At 44.0% G+C, this 18,831-nt stretch overlaps 1 protein-coding gene across 4 annotated transcripts; it reads left to right on the top strand.

Moving 5' to 3' along the window:
- Positions 1 to 2: 2 nt before the first annotated feature.
- pbrm1l (polybromo 1, like) lies at positions 3 to 18,709 on the top strand. Of its 4 annotated transcripts, none has more exons than XM_048254159.1 (30): positions 3 to 105; positions 1,035 to 1,180; positions 1,309 to 1,406; positions 1,502 to 1,649; positions 3,237 to 3,392; positions 3,819 to 3,935; positions 4,227 to 4,295; positions 4,496 to 4,594; positions 4,691 to 4,776; positions 5,277 to 5,368; positions 5,541 to 5,757; positions 6,525 to 6,666; positions 6,842 to 6,924; positions 7,115 to 7,394; positions 7,647 to 7,752; positions 8,351 to 9,032; positions 9,535 to 9,746; positions 10,009 to 10,176; positions 12,016 to 12,173; positions 12,386 to 12,640; positions 12,888 to 13,033; positions 13,215 to 13,372; positions 13,530 to 13,713; positions 13,902 to 14,112; positions 14,682 to 14,880; positions 15,706 to 15,777; positions 16,305 to 16,475; positions 16,947 to 17,014; positions 17,385 to 17,598; positions 17,858 to 18,709. In XM_048254159.1, the coding sequence occupies exons 2-30, from the start codon at positions 1,046 to 1,048 to the stop codon at positions 18,019 to 18,021; spliced, it is 4,890 nt and encodes a 1,629-aa protein (XP_048110116.1). In that variant the 5' UTR covers positions 3 to 105; positions 1,035 to 1,045; the 3' UTR covers positions 18,022 to 18,709. The 4 variants fall into 4 exon arrangements, with proteins under 4 accessions (XP_048110116.1, XP_048110115.1, XP_048110119.1 ...); XM_048254158.1 differs by having other exon boundaries at positions 15,706 to 15,858; XM_048254162.1 differs by lacking the exon at positions 16,305 to 16,475.
- Positions 18,710 to 18,831: the final 122 nt, after the last annotated feature.

Below are 18,831 nucleotides of genomic sequence, written 5' to 3'. Positions count from 1 at the left end.
AATGCGCCGCTGTAGGCTAACGACGGATCTTCAAGCAAATAGGGTTCTAGCTCTCATGAAGCTAGTTGTTGCCATCGCTGTGTGTTAGCCACGGGTTTTATACGGGTAAATATATCTTCTAATATTAGTTTTGTGGATGTATGACTTCAGGTGATGAATCGTGTAATTGTGCTTCAATTCAAAAATCCGTCTTATTTTAGATTGTAATAGCTAACGTCAACTATGTTGTATTTCTACTTAGCTAGCAGTTACAATGTTGCAATGCCCGTGGAACGTTAGTCATTGTTGTATGGTTGTAATAGCTTGCTAGCATAATACAACACAAACTTGAATGGTTAGAGCAAAGTTGTGCATTGCTGGCTTCCGTCTTACACACCAGCTAAAAAGTCGATGTTAAACGTTGGCACAGAACACTGAGAATCGTCTTGAAAATTAATTATCCGGTTATTAGCTTTCTGCGAAGTTATGACATTTGATAGTATTGTTGTGCTAAAACTGTGCTAGCATCATCATGAGTTAGCAGTTAGGACTTTGGAGAGTCAGAGTGAATGTTACCCTGCTGTCTGAATAGAATGCTAACGAGACCATTTCTTCCATGTTTATAATTATTTTTTCAACATGTATTTGCTTGTGTCTTGGTTTGTTGATGTATGCTGCGAATTAAGAATAGGTTGCTGGTTAGCTTTTGTTCTAAAATATAGGTCAGTAGCGCATAAGCGGCCTTTCTATAGCATCGGTTATTGATCTGTATTTTAAGCACCTCACATGATGCCACAACGTATTTATTAGATAAATAAAATTGACTTTTTTCTTATGCAATAGGTTACAAACGCGAATCGCCAGTGTAGGCTATGACACTAACAAAGCAGAGACTCTGAGTTGTAACCTGATGTCTGCAGTCGGCTTGTGTGTTTGTTTTGACACTACAGCGATTGCACGTGTGCAGGCTGTACGCGCAATCTTTTGCTGTTATTGTTGAATAGGCACTTGCAATAAAGTTCATCAAGTGATGTATCACCTCGCATACCTGGCAGGTATTGTTACAATGGGATCCAAAAGACGACGAGCCACCTCTCCCTCCAGCAGCATAAGTGGAGGAGACTTTGATGAGTCCACTTCCTCCACCCCAGGCAGTGCATATAAGAGGAGAAGAGCCTCCAGTGGCCCGGGTATTGATCAGGTTGGTTGCTTACAGACTAACAGCATGATATTGTAAGCTCTTGAAAGTTGGCCTAGAGTTTTAAAAGAAGATACCTCGATTCGAAACAGTAAGTTGCTAAGTGTCTAATTTGTGTTTGTCTGTCCTAGATGTCAGTGTGCCAGGAGTTGTACAGCACTGTTAGAGATCATAAGGATGAGCAGGGCCGATTGCTGTGTGAACCTTTCATTCGTGCCCCAAAGAGAAGGTATGATGGTCTTGCTTAGTCATACTCCATTCAATACTTGACAAAGTCTTTTGCTCTGATTGTAAACTAAAAATATTGTCTGTGATCCACTCCAGGAACCAGCCTGACTATTACGAGGTGGTGTCCCAGCCCATAGATCTGACTAAGATCCAGCAGAAGATCAGGACTGAAGAGTACCAGGATGTGGACCAGCTCACGGCAGACTTCCAGCTCATGATTAGCAATGCAAAGACCTACTACACGGTAGTGACGACTAAACCTTTTTGTAACAGTTTGTTGTGAGGGTCAGTTGTGATGAGGGTCAGGGTGCTCTTTATATGGGCTAGTAATAGTAGCAACTGCATCCCTTTTGATGGGTCAGCTAGTAAGTATACCCATGAACAAACGTTTGTAACTATCTGCTGTATACAGTTAGTTAGATAGATAGATAGATAGATAGATAGATAGATAGATAGATAGATAGAACTTTATTGATCCCCAAGGGGAAATTCAAGGTCTCAGTAGCATACAGACATCACACACAACATGCACTTACAGCAGAAATGGTAAATATAAGTATAAACCTATAACAAAACTCCACTGTACAATAGAGACAGTAGAAGATAAGAAAACTAACATTACATTAATACACAGGATTAGATGTTAAAATCCCTTGTGCCAAAATCCAAGGTAAAAACACATTCAGAAGCCCCTGCTCAAGTTTAACTTTAAAAAGCACACTACCCTCAAATCCGCCAACAAATGGTCACAAACACAATACAAATGGCCCATCCAACAGCAGTATATAGTATGCGGCATGTCATTGAGGTTATCAAGTGGGCACCCTCATTCACCGATGTTTCGTTAAGTTAGGCCCAGAGACAGTAGAAGATAAGAAAACGAACAAAACTAAATACTAAATATACTATATAAATTAAATTAAAAGAATCCACAGTGTGCTTGAGGTTGATCAAGCATTAGACACTTGCAGTGACAGGGCCGGGACTGGCCTGTAGTTCTGTGTGCATGGAAAGGTGCTCAAGAGAGTGAGTGTCATGGTGAAGGTGCAAAAAGTAGTCCAACAGTGCAAGAGTAAGGTCTAGAGACCAGCATAAATAATATAGACAAAAAAGAGAGTAAAGTATAATGTAGACAAGGTAATATAAAAAACTATGTCAGTGCAAGAATAAGTTGAGGTAATAGGGTTACAGCCAGTCAGTATTGTAGCAGAAACCATGGGTCGTGTGTGCTAATATAGCATGAAAAACAGTGTAGCAGTAAACATTAGTAAAAACATTAGGCTGTGGACAGTAGTAAAACAGTAGTGGGCAGTCAGTACTCAAACGTGGAGAGGCAGACAGACTATGCAGAGAAGTCTATCTTTCCTCTTCCCTTTAGTGAAGCATTGAACAGTTCAATGGCCCTGGGGACAAATGACTTCCTCAGCCTTTCAGTTGTGCATGGCAGTGAGCGAAGTCTCCAGCTGATCAAGCTCTTTTGCTTTTTAATAGTGCTGTGGAGTGGATGACATTCATTGTCCAAGATGTTGATCAGTTTGCTCAGGGTCCTTTTATCTGATACTGAAGTGATGCACTCCAGTTCGGCTCCCACGACAGAGCCAGCTTTCCTTACTAGCCTGTCAAGTCGCCCAGCATCCTTCTTCTTCTTCTTGATGTGATAATTCATAGTATGACTAAACTTTTGTAACAGTTGTGGTGGTTTACCAACTAACTAGCAACTGCATGCTTTTGAATTTCTGCCTGTAAGCAAACCATGACTAAACTTTTGTAACAGTTGTGGTGGTTTACCAACTAAGTTAGCAGTTGCATCCCATTCCCTTGTGACATTCAGCGCGAGAGTACAGAGTACAGTGCAGCCTGCAGGCTCTGGGAGCTCTACCTGAGCACGAGGAGCGATCTGCTGGGCGAGCAGGACGATGGTGACGGTGACGAGGACGAGGACGCGGACGACACACCAGAGAACCCAGGGACCTCTGCAGAGGATGAGGTAAGCAAGTATAGATTCAGACATTGTTTTTAGACAAAATGTCTTGATAAACTTTGGATAATATTCCCTTCATTAGTAAAGATATGGGTGCAAATCAGTTTTCTTGTAAGTCAAGTGGGGAGACAAAAAGAGGTTTGAACTCCTCTTTTGCTGCATGTTTGAGAAATGGTTAAAGGAGAGTTTTTGGGTGTGATGATTCTGTGATACTGGTAGGAAGTGGTAAGTTGTTCTATGGCCAAAAAAGGGGGCTTTTGTTTATGTTATCAACTTGGCTATCCCTCAAAGAAACCACAGGGTGTTTTTGAGATGTGTCTGTGGTTAGGTTTGTTCTATTTAGTGTGTTGTGATGTGGTGTGCTTTACTATGTGTGGGCGATTATTCATAAGCTTTCTGTGTAATCAGCATGTCCTTTTGACCTGTTGCTAGACTCCAGCTGGCAGTCTGAAGGAGGTTCTGGAGCAGCTGCTGGAAGCCATCGTCTCATACACCGACCCCTCAGGACGCGTCATCAGTGAACTCTTCCAGAAACTGCCTTCCAAATTGGTGGGGCCTCTCACAGTCTGCAATGGGAGCATTTATTCATTAACGTTAATGAGCTGGTCCCAGACAGAAATATAGTCCTAAAATATTTGTTCAAACAGCTTTGCTCTCCTCTTAAACCTTTGAAGATTTGTTAATATAAGACAGGGTTTTTTTGTTTTATGTTTTACTTTCTTAATTAAATTCTCACACAACCATAACATAGAACTAGTTGGATTAACAATGTATGAGGTGGGTTGATTTGACATTTAGTACTTGTGCCATATTGTCATGCCAACACATTTTTTCCCCCAGCAATATCCAGACTACTATGCCGTAATCAAGGAACCAATCGACTTGCGTTCCATTGCTCAGAAGATACAGGTAGGTAAAGATATACTATGATAAGGTTGTAACATATTGGATATATCAGATAACTTCCTCATTATCTTATTATTTCAACACATCTAAAATTTGATATTGGCCAAAATGATCAAGATTGAATGGTTAAGATTGTTTTTATCTTATCCTGATAACTGTGCCTAGTCACCCTGGTAGTTATGCATGTTATATCTGTTTTCTAGCTGGGATACTACAAAAGTGTCAACGCCATGTCAAAGGACATTGATCTTTTGACAAAAAATGCCAAAACTTACAATGAACCAGGGTCCCAAGTTTTCAAGGTAAGTGTTTCTCTCAAGCCAAAACTGGTGAAAATGGACACCATACCATTTCTTTTGAAGTTGACTAAAAATTATGTATCAATCTTTTTGCACAAGGATGCAAATGCCATCAAGAAAATCTTCATTCAAAGAAAGACTGAACTTGAGCAAGCAGAGCCCACAAAAACCAGTCTTCGCATAAGGTAACTCTTCATAGCATTCAGCTGTTCATAGCATTCATAAAGTAACTCCACATACTAGCATTCAGCTGTTCATAGCATTCATAAAGTAACTCTTCATAGCATTCAGTTGTTCAAAGCATTCATAAAGTAACTACATACTAGCATTCAGCTGTTCATAGCATTCATAAGGTAACTCTTCATAGCATTCAGCTGTTCATAGCATTCATAAAGTAAACATTTCGTAGCATTCAGCTGTTTGCTGGAGAAGCATTTTTCTGTAGTGGCTGCTCTCTTGTCTGTGTGCATTAAATGTGAAAGACTGGACTGTCACAGAACAAAAATAGAATACAAATACTATCCTCAAGAATTAGCATGTTAATTTCCATGCTCATGTAAATTATGTATAATTTAAGCCCTCAAATGGCTTCTCTGAATGTAATAAAAGAAAGAGCTGATTACAGGTATTTACAGTACGTTTTAATACTGTGATTTAAGTTGTGTGTGCGTGTGTGCTCTCTCAGGAACCGCAGATCAGCTCAGGGAGATCGTCTGTCGGCCATCACACTCAGTCTGCAGGGCGGCTCAGAGAGCGACGAGGACTCCATGCTTGCAGGTATCATTACAGAGAAGCTCATAATGATGTCTTTCTATGATGTCATAGAATATCTCTATGTCCATATCTACCTTGTTGAAGAAATTGTGTATATTGTGTAGATCTTAGTGTGGTTTGTGCAGTTGAGCTTCCTTTTCTAATGCTGTCTGCTCTGCGCTTTGCTGCACTGCAGGATCTGTGCGCTACGATGCCAGCGAGGCGGAGGCTGAGAGCGGGCACTCGCGCATGTCCTCAGGTGACCCAGTCTTCCTGCTGTACCAGGTGATCCGTGGTGCCCGCAACACTCAGGGGCAGCTCCTGGCCGAGCCCTTCCTACAGCTGCCCTCCCGAAGGGAGTACCCTGACTACTACCAGCAGATCAAGCAGCCCATCTCCCTGCAGCAGATCAGGTGGGCACCTCAGAGACCCCAGATGTTAGGGCTGTAACGGTACGGTAACGGTAAACTAAAGTCACGATTCAGTATGTACCTTGGTGCAGAAGTCACGGTTCGGTTCATTTTGAGTACACATCAGTGTTATCAGTCCCATACATTGACTTATTTGTGGTGGCGCACCACAATATCAACACTGACCACCACACAATGATTTTCCATGTTGTACTATTTAAATTGGATGGAATTAGTTTATAGTAGAGCTATGTGCACCTTTGCACAGCCTCTCCTTGTTTCTCAACAACCTACATGCACGTTTAAAGAAAACATTAACAATCTTACAGTTGTTGGCATAAAAGTCGACTGGCTAAATTGTGCCTAAATCTGCATCATAACCACACTGCTCTAATTTGTTAAAAACTGTTGCATTCAAGTTAATTCTGCAAACCTACCACCACAAATAGAATTCAGTTCTGTGGGAAACACTGCATCTGTACTGAGCCTAACATCCTGTGCCTAAACAGTTTGGTACGAATATGTACCTTTACACCCCTGCTAGAAGTTGTGTTCAACAAGCATTTTAGTTTTATATGAGATCAGACAATGTAGAAGTAGGGGAGAGTTGTTTTGGATCCCATTGTTTTTTGTTCCAATTTCAACTAAATATTCTGTTTTGTTTTATTTCAACTAAATATTCTGATACTTTACTTTTGTTTAGAAAGATTCCTGCTAGTAGTATATGTAGTAGTATAAAAGCTAAGTATGCATCTTGTGTCGGACCACAGGGAGAAGATGAAGAATGGGGAATATGAGGGTGTGGACCAGATGGACTTGGACCTCAACCTGATGTTTGAAAACGCCAAGCGCTACAACGTGCCCAACTCTAACATCTACAAACGTGCCCACAGGCTACAGCAGATCCTCCAGGTGAGCCGTCCTTTCATCTCCATCTCTATCTCCGCACAAGTGACTGTTCTGATGTTATCTTCCTCTATCTGCATCTTTCATCTTGTGGAAATGGGGTCAGTACAAAACTGTGTGTGTAGGGGTAAAAGGAAAAGTGTCTCATGTTTGTTGTTTTTCTGCTGCGCGTGTCTCGTAGATGAAGAAGAGAGAAGTGCGTGATGAGGATGGAGACAGCATGCTCTCCACCCCACCGGACACTGGCAGTGCCAAGAGGAAAAGGTAGATCAGACATTAAGGCATTCCTCAGTCTGTATGAATATAGCCAACTAAGACTATGATTAGTGCAAACCATTAAACTATTGTTCACACAAGTTCCCTGAAGTAGAGTGTTTTGGACTTAAATTAAGAGTTACCACAGTAAACACACATTGCATTATAAACACATTCCGACGCTGTGGATCTGTAACAGTCATAAGAAGAACACCAAGAAGAACCGCCTGAAGGTTCTGTATGCAGCAGTGACTGAGGCTCGGGAGGCTGCCACCGGCCGGCGACTTTGTGACCTCTTCATGGTCAAGCCCTCCAAGAAGGACTACCCCGACTACTACAAGGTCATCCTGCAGCCCATGGACCTGCGCACCATCGAGCACAACATCCGTACCGAGCGCTACACCAGCGAAGACGCACTGATCGATGACATTAAGCTCATGTGCCGCAACGCCCGTCACTACAATGAAGAGGGCTCTCAGGTGGGTTGCAAGGTTATTTATTGGCCAAAAAGGATAGGAATGTGATGGAAACACATTCTTAGCCGTGTGTGTGTGTGTGTCTCTCTCTCTGTTGCTCTCTAATATTTTTCTATGTTACACAGATACATATGTGAATAAACACTGTTAACCAAAGCCCATAAGGGCTTATTTAGCAGTGCACACTAAAAGTGAGGAATGTGTTGACTTGAAGCAGTGATGACTTATTAGTTCTGTTTGTTTGTTTGTTTACAGGTGTATAATGATGCGGACGTTCTGGAGAAGATTGTGAAGGACAAGAAGAAGGAGCTGGGCCCAGTGCCAGAAGAGGATGACATGGGTTCTCCTAAACTGAAATTACGTAAGTGTGCACTAGCAAATATATGAGGGTTCTTGGGCTTATGTGGGTCTTCATGCGTGCCATTAGCAGAGCTTCAAGTTCTCGGGCACTATGCCAGACATTAGGCGTGGGCCATATTATTACATGTAACAGTTTTGAATATTTCTGATAACTTAAAGTCACAGAATTGTTGTTGATTTAAGCTTTGCATTAATCTGTTAGCAAATACATCAGTATTTGTAGGTTTTCATGGGCTTTTTGTGTCATTGGCCTAAGACATATCTCAGTGTTTAATAGGTTTATATTGCCTTTCTGTCATCAGCCTATTAAGAATGACCTGTTTATTAGGTTTACATTGGCCTTTGTGTCAATAGCCTACTAAGATACACTTCAGTGTTTAATAGATACTACAGTGTTTAATAGGTTTATATTGTCTTTGTGTCATTAGCCTACTAGGATACACTTCAGTGGTTAAGAGGTTTATATTGTCTTTGTGTCAATAGCCTACTAAGATGCACTTCAGCGTTTATAATAGTTTATATGGGCCTTTGTGTCATTGTGCCTGTACTTAGCCGGTAGCTGCTGCTCCCCTAACCTTCTGCACCTCATGTCTTTCCAGGCCGGAGTGCAGGAGGAGTGTCTCCTAAGAAGGCGCGCTCCCACACCACCCCCCTGCAGCACCGCCTGTCCGAGTTGTACGAGGCCGTACGTGGCTACACGGACGCCCGTGGCCGGCGCCTCAGCACAGTCTTCCTGCGTTTGCCGTCGCGTGCCGAGCTGCCCGACTACTACGCTGCCATCAAGCGTCCCGTGGACATGGAGCGCATCCGCTCGCACATCGCCGCTGGCCGCTACCAGGACGTGGACGCCCTGGCCGAGGACTTTGCCCTCATGTTCCACAACGCCTGCACCTACAACGAGCCCGAGTCTCTCATCTACCGCGACGCGCTCCTGCTACACCGCGAGCTGCTGGAGACCCGCCGGCGCCTGGAGGAGGAGGACGAGGCAGACGACGAAGGCCAAGGGAGAGGCACCGGCTCTGCGGGAGCTGGCGCGGCCCCTCTGGTGCGCGAGCTCCTCCGGAACCTGTTTGTGTCTGTCATGGGTCACCAGGACGACGAGGGGCGTTGCTACAGCGACTCACTGGCAGAGGTGCCCGCCGTGGACCCGTCAAGGCCAGAGGAGCCGCCCCTCAGCTTGGAGTTGGTGCGTGCCAACGTGGAGTGCGGGCGCTACCGCCGTCTGGACGTCTTCCAGGAACACGTGTTTGAGGTGCTGGAGAGGGCTCGTCGCCTCAACAGGTTAGTCCCAGCTTCTCTAAGGTTGTCATGTTTGCCTTCCCTTGCAGTGGTTATTTTTTTAACCTTGAAGCTATTTTCCCTTTTTAAGGTCCAAATTTGTACTAGGGACAAAAATAATCAAAATGGGCCTGTTATTGTGTTATAATGTATAATAGATCGATTTCAGTGATTTGAAGATTATGGCGTGCTCTTAATCCACAGGAAAAATTCTTGGTTCTTGGTTCAAGGTAACAAACTGTCAATAAAGAGAGAAAAGGCACTCCTTTTCTCCAAGGCACTCCTTAATTAAAATGTCTTTAATCACAATGACGTGTCCTAAATGGACCAGTTAAAAAAGCCCACGCGTAGCGGCATAAGGCCTTCTTCAGGGCATAGTTGATAGATTGATAGATAGATTTCAATCTTTTTCCCCCATTGAGTCACTTAGTCATCTATAACTGTGACTTGCTGTGGAGAGCACACTATGCCTGAGCACTGATGTCCAGTGTCTGATGTCCTTCAGAACCGACTCGGAGATCTTTGAGGACTCTGTGGAGCTGCAGCACTTCTTTGTGAAGATCCGTGATGAGCTGTGCAAGAATGGAGAGATCCTGATGTCTCCGGCCCTCAGTTACACCTCCAAACACCTAAACGCCGACGTGGACCAGGAGAAGAGGGAGAAACTGCCCAAAGAGATCGAGGAGGATCGACTCAAGAAGGAGGAGGAGAGTAAAGGTGAGGATGTCCAAGCATATCATTAGTATTGGTGCACTGAAGCAATTGCGACAGAGAGCCTTGAAGCAGAGTCAGGCTAATTGTGATTGTCTTTCATCGGTTCATTGTCTGGCTCTTGTTTAAAAGCTGATTCACTAATGAACAGAATTTGTTTTTGTCAGTTTCCGATACACCTTGTCACTAAATGGGCACCCAGTGCATTGAAAATGAACGACAAGGGGAATAAGTACCAATTCCTCCGTGTCTTGCTTTACGTTGGCAGAAGCAGAGAAGGTGGAAGACCCCGCTGGCCCCCGGAGCTCCTACAGCCAGGACTGCAGCTTTGACAACAGCACGTACAGCGTGGGCGACTACGTCTACGTGCAGCCGGCCGAGGCCAACCTGCAGCCCCACATCGTCTGCATCGAGAAGCTGTGGCAGGATGAATCAGGTGAGCGTTCTTTTTTTTTTCCCTCCCCCTTCCATTTCTTCTGCCCTATCTTAAGGCCCGTACACCAAGTCCGATTTTCCGGACGAAATAGTTGCACGAAATTACGCAGCCTATTAAACACATGCATTCGTATTTGTCTGTACACACCGAGGACGACATTCGTTGCAATTAAAAAAAAATTTGCAACGGTCTCATTTCATGCGAAATTTCTCATGCGAAAAGGAGCTGTTGACCAATCAAATAATGATTTTGCAGGGTTCCATTGATGTCACAATAGAATGACGAGCAGAAAAAAAAGCTGATAGATTGGGTGATCCTGCTGCTCACGATGACTAGTCTCCTTAATAGACCTATATGCCAAAGTTACCATTACAGTAGACTCTCTCAGGTGTTCAAGAGTACTCCTGACGAACTCCTTACGTAGTGCGAACTCCTTACAGACAGCTTTCCCCACTTCTTACCACCGTCCCATTTTATACTCAACCAAAAAGAATGAAATCTCACTACAGCAGTGAACAGAGAGCTTCTCACTGCACATATTTGCATGAAAAACTACAACATGCATTCATGGAAATGGAAGTTTTAAGAATAGGTCATGATAGGCTATGCTGCTGACAACAGCATTATGTCCAGGGTTACCACTATCGTAATTTTGCCTCACATTTCCTGGTGCGTTAACTTTGCTTTAGCTTCATAACTGAAGTCATACAAGCTGATCAATTTTAACCACTTGTTGCAGCAGTGTGATTTTATCCCATGCTCATTTCTACAGGCTGTCTCTGTGCCTCCGCTCCTTAGCAGATACATTTTGAGCTTATGCATGCGTGTGAAATGGTTTCGTGAGATGTAGCCTACATGATATAGGCTATGGCCGTACCCTACAACTTGTTAGGCTACACCAGTCCGCCCAAATGGCATACCTCGAGTCCAATATGCGGGCAAGTACCCCTGGCTGCAGCTTGCAGATCGGGGCTGGGCTCAATGTGGGGCAGAGCGCAACGTTGAGCTCAGCCCAAAATCAGCTTGTCATTCCCTGCTGACCTCTCTGTGTCCGTCTATTTACCCGGACTCGGGAGTTCAAATTTTTCTCAAGGAAGAAGGCTTAACTCTATAAAAGCGTATCCTCCTTGAACTAGGCTACTGCCCACGTTAATCATGTCCCTTCCCGCCTAGCGTTATAGAATCTGGTTGCGTGTGTGTTGTGTAGTGGGGTGGGTGTATGGGTGCACTAATGAGCCCAACCAACTTATATGTGTTCCGTCAGTGGTTCGACTGCACAATTATCACAATAGCACAAGTAGAATAGACAAGGGATAAGAAAGGATGGTCGTATAAGGTTCAATTTCCCCAGCACCTCTCAAGCCAATGCACGGTTCCATGAATGATCAAGGCTATAATCTGTTTCAAATCTTGATGATTTTATGAGTTCTACTGAAAGTCGCTGTGTGAACCTGTGTGACGTGAGCGTGAAATAGAATGCGAAATATTAAAATAATCGCATCAGACTTGGTGTGTACACTTTGAGTGCGAAAATTTCGCACACAAATTTTTCACATTTTCGCTGTTATCCCCTTGTATCCCCTAAACCAGTCCAGTCCCATTGGTCAGACACATCCATTCCTTTAAACTCTCTCCTCTGTTCTCCTCTCTGCTCTTCACCTCTCCTCCCCTCTTCTCCTGTTTTTACTTTTGTCAAGAACACCACAGTGACTCTCAGCTCCTTGGACTCAACCTTTCGAACTTCTCTCTGCCATTCTACGTCTCTGCCATTCTACTGCGTTGTGTTTGTTTATTTTCCCCATTTCATCCTAATGTTCCATCTCTCACTACGTGCCATAGGAGAGAAGTGGCTGTATGGCTGCTGGTTTTACAGGCCTGGCGAGACGTTCCACCTGGCCACGCGCAAGTTCGTGGAGAAGGAGGTGTTCAAGAGTGACTACTACAACCGCCTCCCTGTCAGCAAAATCATGGGCAAGTGCATGGTGATGTTTGTGAAGGTAAAGTAGCTCTCTCTCGGGGACTGCCTAGCTCGAGTTGCTGCAACCAACAGCTAGAGTTGCCCGGCAGCTACAGTGCTACACTCAGTGCATGTTCATGAGCCCTCATGTTCCCCCCAGATTGCTGGAATTCTCCTTTAACAGAGTGACGGAAGGGATGACTAACAGTGGTTTAGAGGCAGTGAATTAACCCGTGTGTTCTTTCTGTTCAGGATTATTTCAAGCTTCAGCCCGAAGGCTTCAGGCCGGAAGATGTCTTTGTCTGTGAGTCGCGCTACACCACCAAGACCAAATCCTTCAAGAAGATAAAGATGTGGACCATGCCGGCTAGCTCGGTGAGGATGGTGCCACGTGACGTGCCATTGCCTGTGGTCCGTGTGGCCTCCATGTTCGTAAGCGCTTCAAAGCGGGACCAGGAGAAGCTGATGGAAACAGTAGAGAATGGCGTCGGTGGTTTCATTGAGAAGGTCAGTGTGATGTCCACATCAATGAATCGACATCATTGTTCTATTATAAAGCAACTTCACCATGGGGGGCACTGTGGCGCAAATGGTTACAGCTTCTGTTCCACCTTGGGTCTGAGTCCGAGCCAGGTCATTTCCTGGTCCTACTCACTTCCTGTCATTCTTCACTGCCCTGTATCAGTAAAAAAGGCTAACAGCCCTAAAAAGTATACTTTTAAAAACAAGTTTATAACCATACTCATCTCTGCAGGAAAGAGAGGATGTTCCAGTGGAGATGCCCAATGGGGACCCAGGCTGCCAGTATTATGATCAGCTACATATCAACAACTTGTGGCTCAAGGTTGGAGATTGTGTCTTTGTTCGGTCTCATGGGTTGGTGCGACCCAAGGTCGGAAGGTTAGTTGGATGTTTTATTGGACCATGTGTTATCAGTATTCCAATTCCAGTTTCAATATACCAGTTATGTTACCACTAAATGTATTTTATGTTGAACAGTTAAGATATGATAAGCCTTATAGCCGCCAGTTTTATGCTGTGGTAAAGATTTTGTTTTGTCTGTTGGGTTGTCTGCTGACAGGATTGAGAAGATGTGGGTGCAAAATGGTGCAGCTTTCTTCTTTGGGCCAATCTTTATTTACCCTGAGGAGACAGAACATGAGCCCACCAAGATGTTCTACAAGAGGGAGGTGTTCCTGAGCCAGCTGGAAGAAACTTGCCCAATGGCCTGTATCTTGGGTAATGTTGAACATATTCCATGAGCATTTCAGCCATTCAACTTTGTTAGTTTCTTCTCTTGCTCTTTGTCACAGTCTAAAATGTTACCTTTAGACAAAGCCCCATTAGTTACCAGTAGTCTTGAACAATGTTAAACATCATTCTGTATTCTCGACAGGCAAGTGTGTGGTTTCGTCCTTCAAGGACTTCCTGTCGTGCCGGCCGACGGAGTACGCTGAGGAAGAGGTGCTGGTCTGTGAGAGCCGCTACATTGAGAGTGAGAAGCAGATGAAGAAGTTTAAGGGACTTAAGCGCTTTTCCCTCTCAGCCAAAGTAGTGGAGGACGAGGTCTACTACTTCAGGTACTTAGTACTTATATCTTTTCAAAACTATTGTGAAGCAACTTTCTACTCATTTTCTACTTCTAATTGTTTTTATGTTGCACTTCTAAACTTATTTTTAGTTAGTTTTAAGTGTGTTCTCCCTTTTTAACCTTCATCCCAACTCATAGTAGACATTTCATAATCTCCTGTCTTTGCTGACTATCTAGAAAGCCTATTGTTCCACAAAAAGAGCCGTCTCCACTTCTGAACAAAAAGATTGAGGAGTTGGAGGCAAAGTTTGCAGACATGGATGATGCTGATGAAGATTTGGATGACCTGGACGATGAGGAGGATGAGGAGGCCCCGGCGACCCCCTCCATGCCCCAGATGCACACATCCATGGCCAGCGACATAGACATGCCCTACACGCCACCACAGGTGCCCAGCTCCTCCAGTCTTTGAGGGACTCTGCACCACATGTAGAATAGATACACCATAGAGTTCACCCCTCTACTTAGTCGAGATGCACCATAGAGTTTACCCCTCTACTTAGACGAGATGCACCATAGAATTTACCCCTCTACTTGGAAGAGATACACCATAGAGTTTACCCCTCTACTTAGAAGAGATACACCATAGTGTTTTCTTTCACCAAAAACTCAAGGCAAACAGAAACCTGTTTTGCAAACGTTCGCCTATGTTTGTGAATTTGAACGCACCTCTGGTTTTAACCCTCTTTCAGGGCTTTCCCTTGGTTTTCACAGGGCTTAAATGCTCTCAACTATATTTTTATAACAGTGCATATGTATATGTACATGTATATAAATATATAATACCAGAGAAAGAGTGTGTCTGCCACTTTGACGGTTGATGTTGACCCTCTATCCTGAATCTGTCTCTTCTAGAGCACACAGATGTGTTCACAAAAGGATTGTACTCATGGTATGTCTCTGTCTGTTTCTCTCTCTCTGTGTATCTCTCTGTCTCTCCCTCTGTCTTGTTTTCAGTCTACTCCAAAGATAAAGGGTCTGTCCAAAAAGGAGGGCGCTAAGAGGAAGATCAACATGAGCGGATACATTCTGTTCAGCAGCGAGATGCGTGCCGTTATCAAGGCCCGCCACCCGGACTTCTCCTTCGGCGAGCTTAGTCGCCTGGTCGGCACGGAGTGGAGGAACCTGGAGGCACCGAAGAAAGCCGAGTATGAAGGTGAGGCTGGTGCACAGTGTTCCCACAGGGCCTTGAATTGTCAGAACCATATGAAACTAATTCAGAACAATCGATAAGGTGAATAATTTTATATACATACACATAAATAGACACAGGTGTTTAAAAGTTCTTGAATTTATGTATATTGTGTTAGGAAATGCAAGAGATTACATTGTCTCTACACTTATTCAAATTTTTCTCTGTGAGCAGGGTTCCCACCAGTCCTTTAAGTCCTTGAAAGTTTATACATTTGAGAAATATGAATCAAAGCCTTTGAACATTTTCTAAAATAGACATGGGTCATTGAAAGCGCTTGAATTTTTATACTATTGTGTTTGAAAAGGCAGGAGTCTGTTTTGTCTGTTGTCCGTGAGCCTGATAGATTTTCATAATGAGAACTATTTTAACCTTTATCTTGGTCTGAAACCTGTCGGGTCCTTGAATTAGAGGGAAGTGGGCCTATAAAGTCCTTCAAAAGATCCTTGAATTTGGTATTTAAGAAAGTGTGGGAACCCTGTGTGAGCTTAGGTGAAGTCTGCTAGTTCTCGTTAGAAAAAGTATCAAGTGTTACAGTAATTAACCATGATCAGAGTCTGAAACTGAGATGATGGGTCCTTGAATTTTGGCCAATTGAAAGGTCCTTGAAAAAAAGGTGTGGATAAGGTTTTTCATAGGTAGAGTCTACTGCTGCTATGATAGTTTGAATCCTGTCCAGCTGTTTTCTTTTGCGTCCCATCAGGCAAGGTGTTGAGGGAGCCAAACATCATCCACTAGTAGTTGCACTGTGGTAATATGACATAAAGTAATTGTGTGTGTCTCTTACAGAGCGGGCAGCCAAATTGGTGGAGCAGCAGGAGCGGGAGAGGGCAGCTCAGCAGCAGGCTTCCCCGAGAGAAGGTACCCCAGTGGGGCCTATGGGCATTGCGCCTTCCCCCACAGCTATGGGGATGCTAAACCAGGCCATGCCACCCATGTCAGGTAACTCCCTGTACCCTCAGAGACAGCGCCAGCGTTTTGGGCACCCTCCAACACCTCCCTGCAACCCCACCCCACCCCTTCATTCACTCTGTCTGACCTTTTGAGAAGTGTTCTTCTTAGGGAATGAATCTTAATAAGGAGTTTGCAAAGTATTATTAGAATATATTTTTTTGTCATTCCAAAACGCTGCATCTGCCTGCGTTATAGGACAGATTGCATGACTGCATCGCTATATTAACTCAAAAGTGTAAAAATATACATTTTGGTTTGTCTTCCTCTCCATGTTCAGTCTTCTTATCTTATCCATATACTCTGTTTAACGCATAATATGGCTCTTAGAAGGTAGCTACTGATAATGCTATGTTTCATAGTGCATGTCCTTCATAGTCATCTGCATGACCCTCAGTGCATGGATCTCTTGTCTTGTCTCTTCTTCCTCACCCAAGGCATGATGGGACCTTATGGCCCGCCCTTCATGCCAATGCAGGGCCCTCCTCATGAGGGCATGATGGGTATGGGTAGTGTGCCACCTCATCCCATGGGGGTGCCCATGTCGCTGTCCCACCAGCACCAGCTGCCACTGGGCATGCCTGGCTACCCTGGCATGCCACATCCGGGTAAGCAGCAAAGCTACCAGCCAGGTTCTCACAAATCACCCTCCACTCTGATGGCTTGTGCTCACCCTGGTCGCGTGGTCCAAACAGCTTGGCCTTGCCTCAGGGGACCAGCTGCTGCTTGGTGAGCTGCTTGGTGGTCTCTTGACCTGGTTAGGAGGAGTCTACTTGCCCAAATTAAAGATCTCTGCTGAAAAAAAGAGCTGATTTCTTCCTCACAAAACACCACATCCTTACTTAAAGGGAAGCACACTGCATGAATTTACTAATAATTATTACATATAATGTAAATGGGTCTATATATATGAACTACTAACTCACGTCCCCACATATAATCTGCAGAGTTCATCAACAGTTCTCTTGGACTGATGTCTTTGTGAAGCCAAAAACAGCAATTTCGAAATGTTATTGGTTTTCAATTTTCAATTGTGCCGTGTCCTCCTGGTTTGATCTGATTTGGTGTGGTTGGTTCAGGCATGATGGGACCAGGAGTAAACGGTATGGCCGCCAGTCCAGGCCCGGGTAGCCATTACGCCGTTCAGGTAAACCCAAACTTCTTTTTTGCACATTTTTGCATTCTCATATTGATTCACGTGGTTTATAAAATACCAACTCCGCCTCAGAGGGATATATTAAATTAGTGGTGTTTGAAGCTGAAAGGTGCATTCATATTCGGCAAATGGAGGTGAACATTTTTCGCAATGGCCTTGTTGCTTGCCATCTTTGCTTACAGTTTAAAGCAAACAATTTGAAATGTTTTATTCACAACAAATGTTTACCTCTGTTTGCCAAATTGTATTAAACATAGCTTGTGTGTGTGTGTGTGTGTGTGTGTGTGTGTGTGTGTGTGTGTGTGTGTGTGTGTGTGTTGAACATGACTGACATGCGGATGGTACTTTGATTATTGCTCAGATGGGTGGCTACCCAGCGGGTCAGCAGCCTCCCCCTCCATACCCAGGCCAGGGCCAGATGGGGGTCCCTGCCCACCAGCAGCCCAGCACCCCCATGTTTGTGGCCCCGCCACCAAAGCCCCAGCGGCTCCTGCACTCCGAGGCCTACCTCAAGTACATCGAGGGCCTGCGGGCCGACTCATCCACCATCAGCAAATGGGACCAGACGCTCAAAAGTAAGTTGGTTCTCTGTTCTTCTCTTTTCTTTAACAGTGCAGAGCTGTGCCAAAGTGGCGGCATCCCAAACATATGTGGAACTAAGTGTCCAAGGGGACATTTCCAGATGCTACCCCCACTTCACTTCTCTCTCCTACTTGTTATCTGTCACTTTCAACTGTCCTATCTTCTTAAAGCACAAAAAGCTCTAAAATATACAAATAAAATAATCACACAGCCTGTGACAAGACGGTAACATCTGTGCGTTGTGCATAACAGGTGAAAGAAGAGATGCTCGCATGACCAAAGAACAGGAGAGCCGTCTGCCGTCCCATTGGCTGAAAAGCAAGGGAGCGCACACCACCATGGCTGATGCGCTGTGGCGACTCCGGGACCTGATGCTACGGGACACATTGAACATTCGACAAGCTTATAACCTGTAGTGCTATTGGAGTTAATGTGGCACACATGGGCTGGCCTCTTTCAAGCCAAAATATCTGACAAGTTTTGGTCCTATTTGTGAGTGGTAGTATGTTACTATTTGACAGGACAACAAGATATGTTGCAGCAATTGTGGTATTTGTAATGAAATGCATTTCTCCTCCCAAACCTTTGAGGAACTGTAGTTAGAGATATGACAAACGTATTTAAGTATGTACACAAGAATACACTGGAATAATGTTTACTGAGCACCTCTCTACACATTGCACAACTGTGCTGATCAAGCGGAGATCTACAGAGTGGATCATTCTGCCTCCGTAAAATCACAGAACATGCACACCTGTTGCTACTGATGAGAGGTTAGTAGTCGTAAGCGTCACAGTGTTTGTTTCTCAGCTCAGGTTATGGCATATTTAGTGATTAGAATCATGGTATTTATACACAGGAACTTTAGGAACAATAATATGGCTTTAAAACCACTCCACCTTAAGGGCCCACTGATGGAACTCACTAGTAGGGAATAATGGAAATGACCCCCCCAGGTATATTTTTTATTCTATGATTTTATATAAAAAATAAGCCTAGTTTTTTTTCTTCTCTGTTATATATTTTTGCATTATGTATGGTTGAAGCAAAACTGTGTGAAAATGTGCATTCAATTCTTGGCATTAAAAATTTTTGTTTCCTGTGCTGCTTGTCTTGTAAGAACTTTTTTGCAGAATGTCAAGAAATGAATGTAAACATAAATAACATCACTGGAATTTAATTACATCTTTTACATCTCACACCACAATTTGCATTATGTGGTGCAT

The sequence above is a fragment of the Alosa alosa genome, chromosome 10 (genome assembly GCF_017589495.1).
Source record: "Alosa alosa isolate M-15738 ecotype Scorff River chromosome 10, AALO_Geno_1.1, whole genome shotgun sequence".
NCBI classification, from domain to species: Eukaryota; Metazoa; Chordata; class Actinopteri; order Clupeiformes; family Clupeidae; genus Alosa; species Alosa alosa.
The sequence above is the reverse complement of the archived record's forward strand: the minus strand, read 5'-3'. Positions and strand labels throughout refer to the sequence as shown.